Source organism: Vespa crabro, chromosome 23, assembly GCF_910589235.1.
Source record: "Vespa crabro chromosome 23, iyVesCrab1.2, whole genome shotgun sequence".
Lineage (NCBI taxonomy): Eukaryota > Metazoa > Arthropoda > Insecta > Hymenoptera > Vespidae > Vespa > Vespa crabro.
The window spans coordinates 2,852,501-2,865,000 of NC_060977.1; the positions used below are offsets into that span (position 1 = coordinate 2,852,501).

The 12,500-nt window shown below is 27.1% G+C and overlaps 2 protein-coding genes across 7 annotated transcripts in view; one reads left to right on the forward strand and one right to left on the reverse strand.

Moving 5' to 3' along the window:
* LOC124432071 (midasin) overlaps positions 1 to 12,500 on the forward strand; it is a 115,549-nt gene that overhangs the window by 13,349 nt on the left and 89,700 nt on the right. The window lies entirely within an intron of this gene.
* The window catches only part of LOC124432075, a 59,933-nt gene that overhangs the window by 423 nt on the left and 47,010 nt on the right, over positions 1 to 12,500 (reverse strand). For 3 of the 5 annotated variants that reach the window (XM_046980617.1, XM_046980618.1, XM_046980616.1), the window contains 7 exons: positions 7,027 to 7,228; positions 5,768 to 6,020; positions 4,865 to 5,119; positions 4,561 to 4,680; positions 4,067 to 4,249; positions 806 to 1,117; positions 1 to 156 (listed from right to left, as the gene is read on the reverse strand). The exon at positions 1 to 156 is cut by the window's left edge and continues 423 nt beyond it. In XM_046980617.1, coding sequence (XP_046836573.1) covers positions 1 to 156; positions 806 to 1,117; positions 4,067 to 4,249; positions 4,561 to 4,680; positions 4,865 to 5,119; positions 5,768 to 6,020; positions 7,027 to 7,214 — 1,467 coding nt within the window. In that variant the 5' untranslated portion in view covers positions 7,215 to 7,228. The remainder of the gene's footprint in view (positions 157 to 805; positions 1,118 to 4,066; positions 4,250 to 4,560; positions 4,681 to 4,864; positions 5,120 to 5,767; positions 6,021 to 7,026; positions 7,229 to 12,500) is intronic. The other 2 variants (XM_046980620.1, XM_046980619.1) reach the window with 2 other exon arrangements.

Genomic DNA, 12,500 nt, shown 5'->3' on the forward strand with positions numbered 1-12,500 from the left:
GCTGCTAGTAGGACTCATCGTCATTTGTAAATCATTTAGTTGTGGCGGTGGTGGTAATAAAAGACTAGGTCTTCTTGATAATTCTTCCTCGTAAAGACTCGACGTACTTTTCGGTCTTGAAATTAGACTCCACGGATCTGGTGGTACTTGATCCTCCTGTAAACGTTTTATCATGCGTCATAAAATGACATTAATTTAAAAAAAAAAAAAAAAAAAAAAAAAAAAAAAAAACAACGTTTACTTATAAATATTAGAATAAGCTTGGAGATAATTGTTCCCTTTTGAATGAACTTATTAAACTTCCAAGGACGTACACACAAAAGGAATCATATTTTAATATCGAAGAAGATTTTCAAAAGTTTTTATCAAGATGACAAAGTTTAATGAAATATTAAACCTTCTCGTTTATTCCATCGATCAATGATAATTATGTCAATCATCTTTTTTTTTTTTTGTTTTTTATTTGCTTTTTATCATTTGTATTTATGCAATATTTATCAACATTATTATCAATAGAAACTCAATTGTATAGGAATTATGAAAATTCTTTATAACGTTAAAATTTACAAAAGATTAGTTTTGTCCTTGTATTAGGAAAAATTGTTATAATATATTCTTAGATTGATGGATATTGATTAGAAATAAAAAATGATTATTTTTTTTTCTTGTTTTTTTTTTTTCTTTTTTTTTTTTAGTTGACAGAATTTTTAAATAAATTTAACATACTCACATACACACACACACACATATATATATATATATATATTCATATAGAATATAGATATAAAAATGAAACTATATTTACAACGACTAGATGTTTAGCGTTAGGTGGTAAAGGTGGTTTCAAAAGTGCAACATCAGTGAGATCACAAGCAGCTGTTGATATAGGTTGTACTAAGGGTGGATCCGGTGGAGATGGTACGTTCAATGGCGGCTCATATCTTGGTGGTTGTACACTTTGAATAGTATTATTTGCCGTAGTACCTAAAATCCACCGAGCTATGCTCTCGCAACAGGTACAACAGACATCCGACATTCCTTGTCTTAGACCTCGATGTAAGGTCAAAAATAGGGCTGGATTGACGAAGGCATGCACATAAGCTATGTGCAAAGTGACCTAAGAAAAAAAATATATTTGAAAATTTTTAATAACAATAATATTAATAGTAAGAAAATTTTGTTCTTTAAATGGAATAATCCTTTTTTTTTTTTTTTTTTTTTTTTTTTTTTTTTTTTTTTTTTTTTTTTTTTTACGTTGATCTTTAACGTTCTCTATAAAAGAAAAAGAAAAAAAAAAGAAAAAAATATATATATATATCAGCTCATATATGTCGAAAAATTATTTGTTTATAGGAGATATAATATTATTACAGTTACGTTGTTATTATTTTATTCGTTATTTTAAATAAACAAAAGAAAATTGACATAATTATAATAAAAATTTATATCATTTCATTATAGTTATTTTCTTATTATAGAGAGAAAAGGAAAGGTACAATCTTTAAAAAATTATTAAACAAAAATCAATTTTATTATACCGATATTATTGCATTGTTTAAATAAATAAAGAATAAATTATGCTTGAAAATGGTCTTTGAATGAAGTCTCTACGATTTTTCGTTCGGAAGATATCGCCTTTGAAAGATTTTCATTCATAATTCAATATAGTACAGCTGTTCGTAGTAATAGTAATAATAATAGTACGCGCGCGTAAATTCTTGGAATTTATATAGGTCAGTGTGTCAATCAGCTGTTATGAATGAAATTATATAGGTCAGTGTGCCAACGTAAACGTCTTCCATTTACATTGGAATATCTCCGGAACTAAAAGTCGTAGAGACTTGAATTAAAAACCATTTTGAAGGGTATATTTTCAATATTCTTTTTTGCAATATATTATTAATTAACAATTTGTTATAAACAATTTGTTATAAACAATTGGTTATAAATAAATTCTTACCAACTAAATTCATCTTACTTTAATAAAAAAAAACACTTAGATTTCGACTAATATATAAAATTACGTAAATTAATAATTAATAAACAAATTATTATTATTATTATTTTTTTTTATTAAAAAAAAAAAAATGTTTTTTTAATTGCACTGAAATATCTTCGGAACTAAAAGTCCTAGAGATTTGAATCAAAAACTATTTTAAAGAGTAAATTTTTACTATTTTTTGCAACATATTGTTAATAATTAATTAACAATTTGTTATAAACAATTTATTATAAACAAATTCTTTTGAACTAAATTCATCTTATTTTGATAAAAAAGAAAAAGACATTCAGATGTCAACTGATTCATAAAATTACATAAATTAATAAATAATTATTAAACTAATAACTTTTTTTTTTTTTTATTGAAAAAATAATGTTTTTTTTATTGCACTGAAATATCTTCGGAACTAAAAGTCCTAGAGATTTGAATCAAAAACTATTTTAAAGAGTAAATTTTTACTATTTTTTGCAACATATTGTTAATAATTAATTAACAATTTGTTATAAACAATTTATTATAAACAAATTCTTTTGAACTAAATTCATCTTATTTTGATAAAAAAGAAAAAGACATTCAGATGTCAACTGATTCATAAAATTACATAAATTAATAAATAATTATTAAACTAATAACTTTTTTTTTTTTTTTATTGAAAAAATAATGTTTTTTTAATAGCATTGAAATATCTTCGGAACTAAAAGTCCTAGAGATTTGAATCAAAAACTATTTTAAAGAGTAAATTTTTACTATTTTTTGCAACATATTGTTAATAATTAATTAACAATTTGTTATAAACAATTTATTATAAACAATTTATCATAAACAAATTTTTACGAACCAAATTCATCATATTTCTCCATGAAAGAAAACATTTAGATTTCGATCGATTTATAAAATTACATAAATTAATAAATATTAATAAACAAATATCGATCCTGCACTTACTGATACAATCAAAATTATTGCTTTATTATATCTCAAAAAAATTCAAATATGTTCAAATTGATTAGACTTATTGCTCCACCCTGTATATATATATATACAATATATATATATATATATATATATATATATATATATATATATATATATATATATATGCATATAAGGTCATGTAATTTTAAGGATAAGAATTTAAGTCAGGAATTTAAGTCAAGAATTTAAGTCAAGAATCGAGTCGGTGATTATGAAAGTGGTCTAAGTCATTCGAGATATTAGAAAATATGTTTGTTTCGTCACATCTACACACACACACACACATACACTCTATATAGTTATATATAGTTAATTTCCGTCTTTGCCGTTATAGAAAAAATAATTTTTGATTAATTCAAAGCAAAAATTGAAAATTTTTAAGGACAAATACAAAGACGCATATATAATTTATTGGTAGATAATTTTCGTAATTAAAATCATTTATTACACTTTCTATTAATTTTATCCCTTTTAAAATATCAAAATTTATTTATTGTAACGTTGGGAGAAATTTTTTTTTCTTTTTTTTTCTTTTTTTTTTCTTTTTTTTTTCTTTTTTTTTTTTTATCATTTACTATCATTTTCTTGGTAAAAACTCTATTCGGACTCAACATATTACATTCTACTTATATTAAAAATTCTTTTACCGTGTTGCATTTAAAATTCTTTTACTACGTGCTTTTAAAATTAAAAGAGATAAGATGAATCTTAGGCCATTAGACTCTGTAGGATTAGGATCTTTAGGTAAAGGAGAGTGTTTCATTATCCATTAATGGAATATCTATGGGATCCATATTAAAATAGGAGGGAAGAAAAAATTAATATAGTATATTTATATAAACTGATCCTTCCCTCGGGAGAAACTTCGTTTTACTTTAAATGAGGCAAACTTGTATCCTATAAAATTTCACGTAAATCAAGAGTAGAACCCATACATATATATATAATATATATAGCTAGTATATAATTGTTTGTTTAAGCATGAAAAAGAAATTAATTGAGTTTATAGAAGATTAATTTAATTTAGTGAAAAAAAAAAAAGAAAAGAAAAGAAAAAGAAGAAAAAGAAAAGATGATATTTTTGTATACCTCATAACCAATCGCGTTTCCTATGATAGGATGATGCACTAGCGTGACGAAAAATAGTGGTCCCCAAAATATCACGTACGCTGCAGTAATAACCAGGAACATTTTTACCCTTTGAACACCCTCCCGTTCCATTCTTCTCAAATAATTTCTCATTTTTCTGTGCTCCTCGAGGGCATTGCTTCTCTGAAAATAAATATCAGATTGATATCGTAAATACGTACGTAGTTATAAATAAAAGAATATTATTTTTATTAGATAGGAATTTTCATTACGAAGATATCGTAATATTTTTATTTTATTTTATATCACATTTTTTTTCCAATGAATCAACTCAAAAGAAATTTGTGTAGGGTTTTTAAGTCTCAAAAAAAAAAAAAAAAAAAAAAAAAAGAAAAAAGAAAGAAAAAAAAAGAAAGGAAAAGAAAAAAAGAAAAGAAAAAAAAAAGAAGAAGAAAAAAAAAAAGAAAAATAGTTTAGAATTAATTTAATTTTACTTTTGGTGTCACTGGAGTTCGAGCATCGTTCGTGTCATCTTCACAAGGAACGGTACTCGATCCTCTTTGGTGAGCACCAGTGACGTTGACCAATGTAGTAACAAGACCAGCTACACGAACCTAAAAATATATTTTATTATGGATGGTTAATTGATTATTAAAATTTTTTTCTTTTCTTTTTTCTTTTTCTTTTTTTTTTCTCCTTTTCTTTCTTTCTTTCTTTCTTTCTTTCTTTCTTTTTCTTCGTGACAACGCAGATGAAATTAATATCAAAGATAAGACGGAAGGAGAACGTTAAACGTACCGCTTCTACATTAGCTTTTGTCAAGTCTCTGTGTAGTTTTCGTAAGTGAAAGAGTGTTAGTGCGACACAGATTATATTTATGACGATCCAAAGAACGTTGAGAATGTAGTGACGAAAGGGACCATGCACCAGTGGACAGCTCGGTGCATTGTGTCCACTTTCCGTGTTGGCTGCCAGTGCACCGCTTAGAAACGTCGGACCAAGATTTATGGTTATGCTAGCGAACCATATCATAAAGGTACCAAATAATACGCACTGTAAAAGCAAATAAAACAAATAAAATACACAATCATTTTTAACGTTATTTATCGATCGTCCATGTAAAACTATTATCAATGATTAATGAATTTTATTTTTTTTCGAGATAGCAAGTAAATAGATGAATGAAACGGACAAGATGAAAAATAAAAATGCTTCGGTAATTTTTTCTTTTTTTTTTTAAATATATATATCATTAAGATAGAATTGTCCATTGATAAATCTTTTTTTTTTTTTTTTTTTTTTTAACACATTACATTCCTCGTTAATTTTTTCATCGATAGAATGGACCGTTCTCATTGATAAATTGTTATTAGTATTCTTTTCTCTTTATTTTCTTTATTTTTTTTTTTTTTTTTTTACTTGTAAATTTGTTAATATCACTAAGAATTCGATTAATTGTTCGACCGTCAACTGTGAGATCCTCAGATAATTATTTCTTTTTTAATGTCGTTGGTCATGACATTAGGATTAATTAATCTCGTTCGAAGTTATTAGGACGCTAGTTCGAAATTGAATTTCAATGGGAATAAGTTCCAAGTGCGATTCAATAATATGTGGTTTATATTATTTTTTTTTTTTTTTTTTTTTCTTTTTTAATTAAAATATTTGCATTCAATGATTATCTGTTGGTTATTGTATTACCTGCGGTGAGTCCATAAGTAAAGGAGCAGTTAATTCAGCTTCCTCATCGCTCTCAGGGAATACAGGGCTATCATTTAACACAGTTGTAAGCATATTCACTGTTGAAACTGTTACAAGCAGTAAGAAAGCTGTTTCAACTAGAGAGCATTTGTTAACTGGCTGACAATTCAAAATACTTGAGCCCAGGGGTAATAAAATTGCAGCTCTTGCACAATCCACCATGGCTTGATGAAATAATAAGCCCTGAGACCATCTGGAAAACTCATGTCATTTGTAATTCATAAGTTTTATATTAAAGATCTATTTATATGTATATAAATAGATACACATGCACATATATATATATACATATAAAATACTTAAAATATTATATATTTATTTCTTTTATAAATATTACATATAAGGTGTCCCATTTTTATCTCGAATTTGAATATCTCACGAGACAATAAATCAATCAATAAAATTTTTTACAGATTTGTTTGCCACGAAATATGATGTCAATCTCCTTTTTTCTTTTTTCTTTTTTGCAGAAGTTAAAATTATTTTTTTAAATAATACTATTTATATATATATATATTTTTTTTTTATAGTTCAATAAGACGCATTTTTCGAGATGTATTCAATGATAATATGTCATATGAGATAATTTATTATTACAAAATATAATAAATTATATTAAAAAATTCGTGAGTTCCTAAGTAGTTCCAAAATTGGTTACCTCTGGTAGTCGGGTATTAGATGACTGCATGCTATAAACAATGGCCGAACTTCTTATCTCTATTTATGTTTCTCAAATTACTAACGAGCTAAGTAAACAAAGTTTATATTCGTAAGAAGTTTCGCACTGTTCTTTACAAAGTGCAATCTTAATAGCTGGGAACCAGCGATACAGGATTATATACTTTTTTAGAAACTCATAATTTTCTAATAACTTAATAATAATAAATCATCTCATATGGCACGCGTCGTTTCAATATATCATCAAATGTCATTTAAACTGTGATAAAAAAAAAAAAAAAAAAAAAAAGAAAAATAATAAAAGGATTATAATCTTTGATATCGAACAAATTTGCAAAGAACATTTTTTCAATAGTTTCACTATCTCACGTGATATTTCAATTTCTTTTTTCAAATAAATGGGACATTTTATATATAAATAAATGATACACACACATATACATGCACACACAAACGCACATTTAATTTTTAATTGTTTTTAATCATTGTAAAAAATTGTTTTCAAAATACATTTTAAATACCTTCGCAATTGTCGTTTCGCTAATATCAATGACATGAGTATGATATTAGCACCCATTCCAAGGGCACCAAGACTAAATATAACGGTTGCTTCAGCAACACCACCGGGATGACACTGAAACACTTTGGTGGCGTTGGATGTTACGTTTCCGGACGCGCCGATACCGAACCTTAAATTTGCTCCTATCATTGCCACCGCTGAGCCTGTAAAAAGAAAAAGAAAAAAAGAAAAAGAAGGAAAGGAAAGGAAAGAAAAAAAAAAAAGAAAAAAAAAAGAAAAGAAAAGAGAAGAAAAAAAATGAAATGAATTGTAATCATTGTAATCATTGATCATTAAACACCATTGGAGGGGGGGGGTGGAAAGCAAAGTAGTATTTTTAAAAAGAATATCATTCGTCGATGTCCTTTATTCAGTTATCGTTAAACCGTGCTTGTAAAGTTCGAAAAACTTTTTTTTCTCTACCTTTTTTTTTTTCTTTTCCTTCTCTCTCTCTCTCTCTCTCTCTCTCTCTCTCTCTTTTCTCTGTTCATTCTTGTCCGATCATTTCCGATCCTTTGTTACTAGTTGTCAGACACAGAAGTGGCGCCTGTCTGTCTAGTAGTCTACTAACCTCTTAACCATTATCGCAATTCAATAACAAGATTAATTCTTTTTTCTTTTTCTTTTTTTTTTCTTTTCTTTTTATTTTCTATTTCTTTCCTTTTACTCTTTTAAAACGATCCATTCGTCGTCAATCGTTTTCATTATTCCTTTTGTTCATCTCTCTCTCATTTTTTCTCTCTCTCTCTCCCTCTCTCTCTCTCTCTGTCTCTGTCTCTGTCTTTATCTTTGTCTCTCTCGAGGATTCTCGTAGAAAGCCATTAGCTCGTTATTACCAAGAACTGTGTACTAACTTTCGAGTTTGTCTATTATACGATTATTACAAAGGACCAAAGACATAGTTGACTATTGTCATCTATATATCCTAACTGACTCGTGTCAAGCTTTCTATCGAAATCAATCCCCCCTTTCCTTCGTTTTACATCCCTTCTTCCTTCTATCCTCTTACCCTTCCACCCCCTCTGCCTCAAAGACTCATATCCTCTTTCGCGAGTTATCGCTTTATCGACGAAACCGAATAGAATCTCGGCTATTTCCACCTCCGGTGAAATTTCTGGCCACGTTTCCGGTATGCCTAACTCTATGAACCCCGTCGAGTTTCTCTTGTTAATAAACCTAGCCGGCTTACTACTACTCAGCTTCTATTGCGATTAGTAGAGTGGTACAGCAATAGATGGTTTTGGTCTTTGTTGGTTTATCACGTACTAGTATGTACCATCATTGTTAATCCCATTTTAAGGATTATATAAAAAAGACACGTATAACGTCGATAGCGTTAAGATAAATGCGAAAAGTAATATGAATTAAAATTTTCTAATACTTAGGAAAATTATTTTAATAATTTATCGAACTAATAATAATAATAATAATAATAATAATAATAATAATAATTTAATAATTTTTAGTTTATGATTTTGACGTGTTAATGTGCAACGAATATTTAGCAATTTAATTTATCATCTATTAATTGTTTATCAATTGATCATTCTTATGATTTGTATATTACGAATCATTTGCAAAGTGCATCGGTCAGTTTTCTTTTTTTTTTTTTTTTTTTTTTTTTTTTTTTTTATTGATCTTTTTTACTTTTGCTTTCTTACTTTCTGTTTTTCTTTCTTTTTTATTTTCTTTTTCCTTCGTTCATTCATCGACAAAAATTTTCTTCACGAATAACGAACGAGTGCCGATTATTTTTAATCGACAAAATTTGTAGGATTTTCTATTGATATTGATATTTTTAACGAGCATCAAGATTTGTCTTGTATAAGAAAAAAATTAAAGAGGAAGAAAAAGATAAAGAACGAAAAGATATAACTTTTTTTTTCATTCTATCTTATTTCTTTTTATTTGGCCTTTTCCGTAACACATTTGATAAACCAACTCGGCTGAAGGTATACAAAACCACAAATATACACTGCACATAAATTTGTTGTATCTCTGTGTATACATATGTACTCGAGCGCTTACACACAGTTCTCTTTGGCTTTACCTTCGAACTAAATTTCGACGTCGTAAGATCACTGTTGAATAATTGATAGAGAATCGAGGAAAGCTGCTAGTGCGCGTATAAAAGTGGAAGTAAAAAGGAAAAAAGAAAAAAAAAAAAAGGGACAAACCAAGTGAAATACAACATGAAAATATCGACGAAATAAGAAGATAAAAACTATTATTATTATTATTATTATTATTATTATTATTATTATTACTACTACGATTACGATTACGATTATTGTTTGATATAGGTATTTTTTGTTCTGAGCACGTTTAATTTACTTATTTTTTTTTTTTTTTTTAATCCGCGTACGATTAAAGAAAAAAGAAAAAAGAACAAAAAAAAAAGGAGTCGCACGTAGGTACAAAACAGGGACGGAATAATTAGTGGCCGTTACTGATGTTGTACGGTCCTAGAATTGAATTACGTGTTGCCTGCATGAATATGCATTGGCCGTCCTTTTAGCGACATCCACTGTTTCCTAGTTGGACACCATTAAAAACATTTCTCTGGTGGTTATGGAAATATGATATGAATGATACTTGATGTATAGAAGAAGAAGAAGAAGAAGAAGAAGAAGAAGAAGAAGAAGTAGTAGTAGAAAAAAGAAAATAAAAATATAAATTCTTCATCAATAAATTTCTTTCTTTTTTTTTTTCTTTTTTACACCAATTTTTACAATTACTTTTTATTGGACGTAAAGAGAGAAAAAAGGGAAAGAGAAACAAAAAAATTTGGACTTAACATCGAACGATCTTATTTATCTCGATGATTTTAAAACATTTCACAAGAGGAATGAACGAACGAACGAATGAACAAACGAACGAACGAACGAACGAACGAACGAACGAACGAATGAAGTTTAATGTTCAGGACTGAACTTTTGATCCTCTTAGAGAATTAAGAAAGTTGAAGTGCCAAACGAACCAGTTTGAAGGAAGAGGCTCTGTTACATTGGTACGAGCTATACTTAAAATGTTTAAGTATATATATATACATTCGTGAGTTTAGCCGTCTCTCTAATCGACAAATTGCAGGATCATAGATGTCAAAATTATTTGAAACGAGTACGATCTAACCATAGACAAATTTGTTCCGATAGCATTCGTTGTTTAATGCACTTCAATTTTTTTCTCTTTTTCTTTTTTTTTTTTCTTTTTTCTTTTTTCTTTTTTCTTTTTTCTTTTTCCTGAGGAGCGGTGGTGTCTTTTTCCATTTGTTTTACATTAAATTCGTAATTAGTTTGCTCCTCTCGCAATTCGATAAATTGCAACATCGTAAATAGATATCAAATTAATCGAAACGATTCGATTTAACTACAGTCAATTCCGTTTTGGTAGCTTTCGTTTTATGAACGCGTTCAATTTGTTTTTCCTCCTTTTCTTTTCTTTTCTTTTTTTCTTTTCTTTTTCTTTTTCTTTTTCCTCCATCTTTTAATCGGAAATTAGACTAGTCATTCGTAGGACAAAGATTAGATTTTATTATTTATTTAATTTGTAAATTAAATCTTCGATACGAAATTAATTTAGTGTGTTATCTGATTGGATAGATATATAGATGGATAGATAGATAGGTACTTGTTTATACTAATTTTATAGAGAACGAGGATGAGGAAAAGGAAGATAAAGAGCAAGAGAGAGAGAGAGAGAGAGAGAGAGAGAGAGAGAGAGAGAGAGAGAGAGTGAGTAAGAGAGAAAAGAATCAAGCTTTCGTTAGCATAGTATAAGTAAATCCAATTATGCATCCCGAAATAAATTCGTTAAATCGCCACGAGCTTTTATGTTCCGGCATCCTTTTAACCCCATTTTTTTTTTCTTTTTCTTTTTTTTATATTATAGATACGATTGCAAAGAGCACAGATATGGTGGAATCCTTTCGATTAAATTAGAAAACGAAAGATAATCATAATGATCGTTTCCGTAATTATTCCCCAAAAGTATCGGCCATTATTATTATTATTATTATTATTATTATTTGATGGGATAGATATTAATATTCTTATCGAATATTGTCACGTGTATTGTAAATTCGAAATGATAGAAAGTCACGTGCCTCTTTAACGTTTAATATCTATTTATACATACATACATACATACATACATGCATACATATATATATATATACATATATAATCGCGTATATTAAATAAATTTGTTTTATAATTTGCATAATATATTCTTAACAAATAATCGTATTGTTTTCGTTAATAATATAGAAAGAAAGATTAAGTTTTTCAATATTTTTTTGAACACTTTGTATTAAATGAAAATGTTTGTTTTTATTCTTATTATTATTTATTTGTCTTTTTTCTTTTTTTTGTATTTTATTTTATTTTTTTATTTTTCAACTTTTCTTTCATGTATTTCTTTTTTTTTTTTCTCTACTTTTTTTTTTTCGATCATGCCTTCGTGTTATCTCTCGTGAAATCTACGTGATAACTTTGTCAGAGGAAATTAATTGGTAGGGATGACAAAACCGGAAGCATAGAACATGATTGGATATTTACCGAACGTGCTAGCATCAGGTAAACATCATTACTCATCAGGCATCATGTGATATTTGAATTTGAAATTATCAAAGTTAGGATCTAATAATAAAAATGAAAATATGTTTGGTACTATGTATTATTATTATTATTAATTAAATTTTTCATAATGCTTTTACATTGAACGAGCTTAGAAGGATGTTCTCTTATATGCCTACATATATATATATATATATATATATGTATGTATATATGTATGTATGTATGTATGTATGTATGTATGTATAGGATCATATAAACGAGCAAGTAATTTTGGCAGATGGCATCAAAGATGTTAATTATCCTCTCTTCACTTTAGTAATTGGCTCTCATGTGCTTCTTAATATGCCTCCAGCTAAATCCCCTAATTTTCCTAGGTGATTGATCAATTAAGAATTTTTGTTAAAATATATCTTGATATAAATAAAGTGTTTATATATATATATATTTATAATAATTATAAATATAGTATTATAAATATATAAATAATGTAATATATATATATATATAAATATATAAAAAATATAAATATATATATATATATATATATATATATATATTACATACATTATTTGTTTTATTATAAATAATATTTCTCTTTTTACTTATGTATTTATAAAATAATAAAAAATAATTTCTCACAAAATAGCGAACCCAAATACGTATGAAATTAAAACGTCAAAATAAAATTCTTCAAATTATAAAGTTTTTCTTTTCGAGTGTGTTTTCACGATATATTTTGGAAAAAAAAAAGAACAAGATAAAGAAAGAGAAAAAGCTCGCTTCTGCACGGTACTTGTTTTAAATGGGAGATAAAAATTCACTTACGAAATGATATGGCTGGACCGCTCGAGGAGAC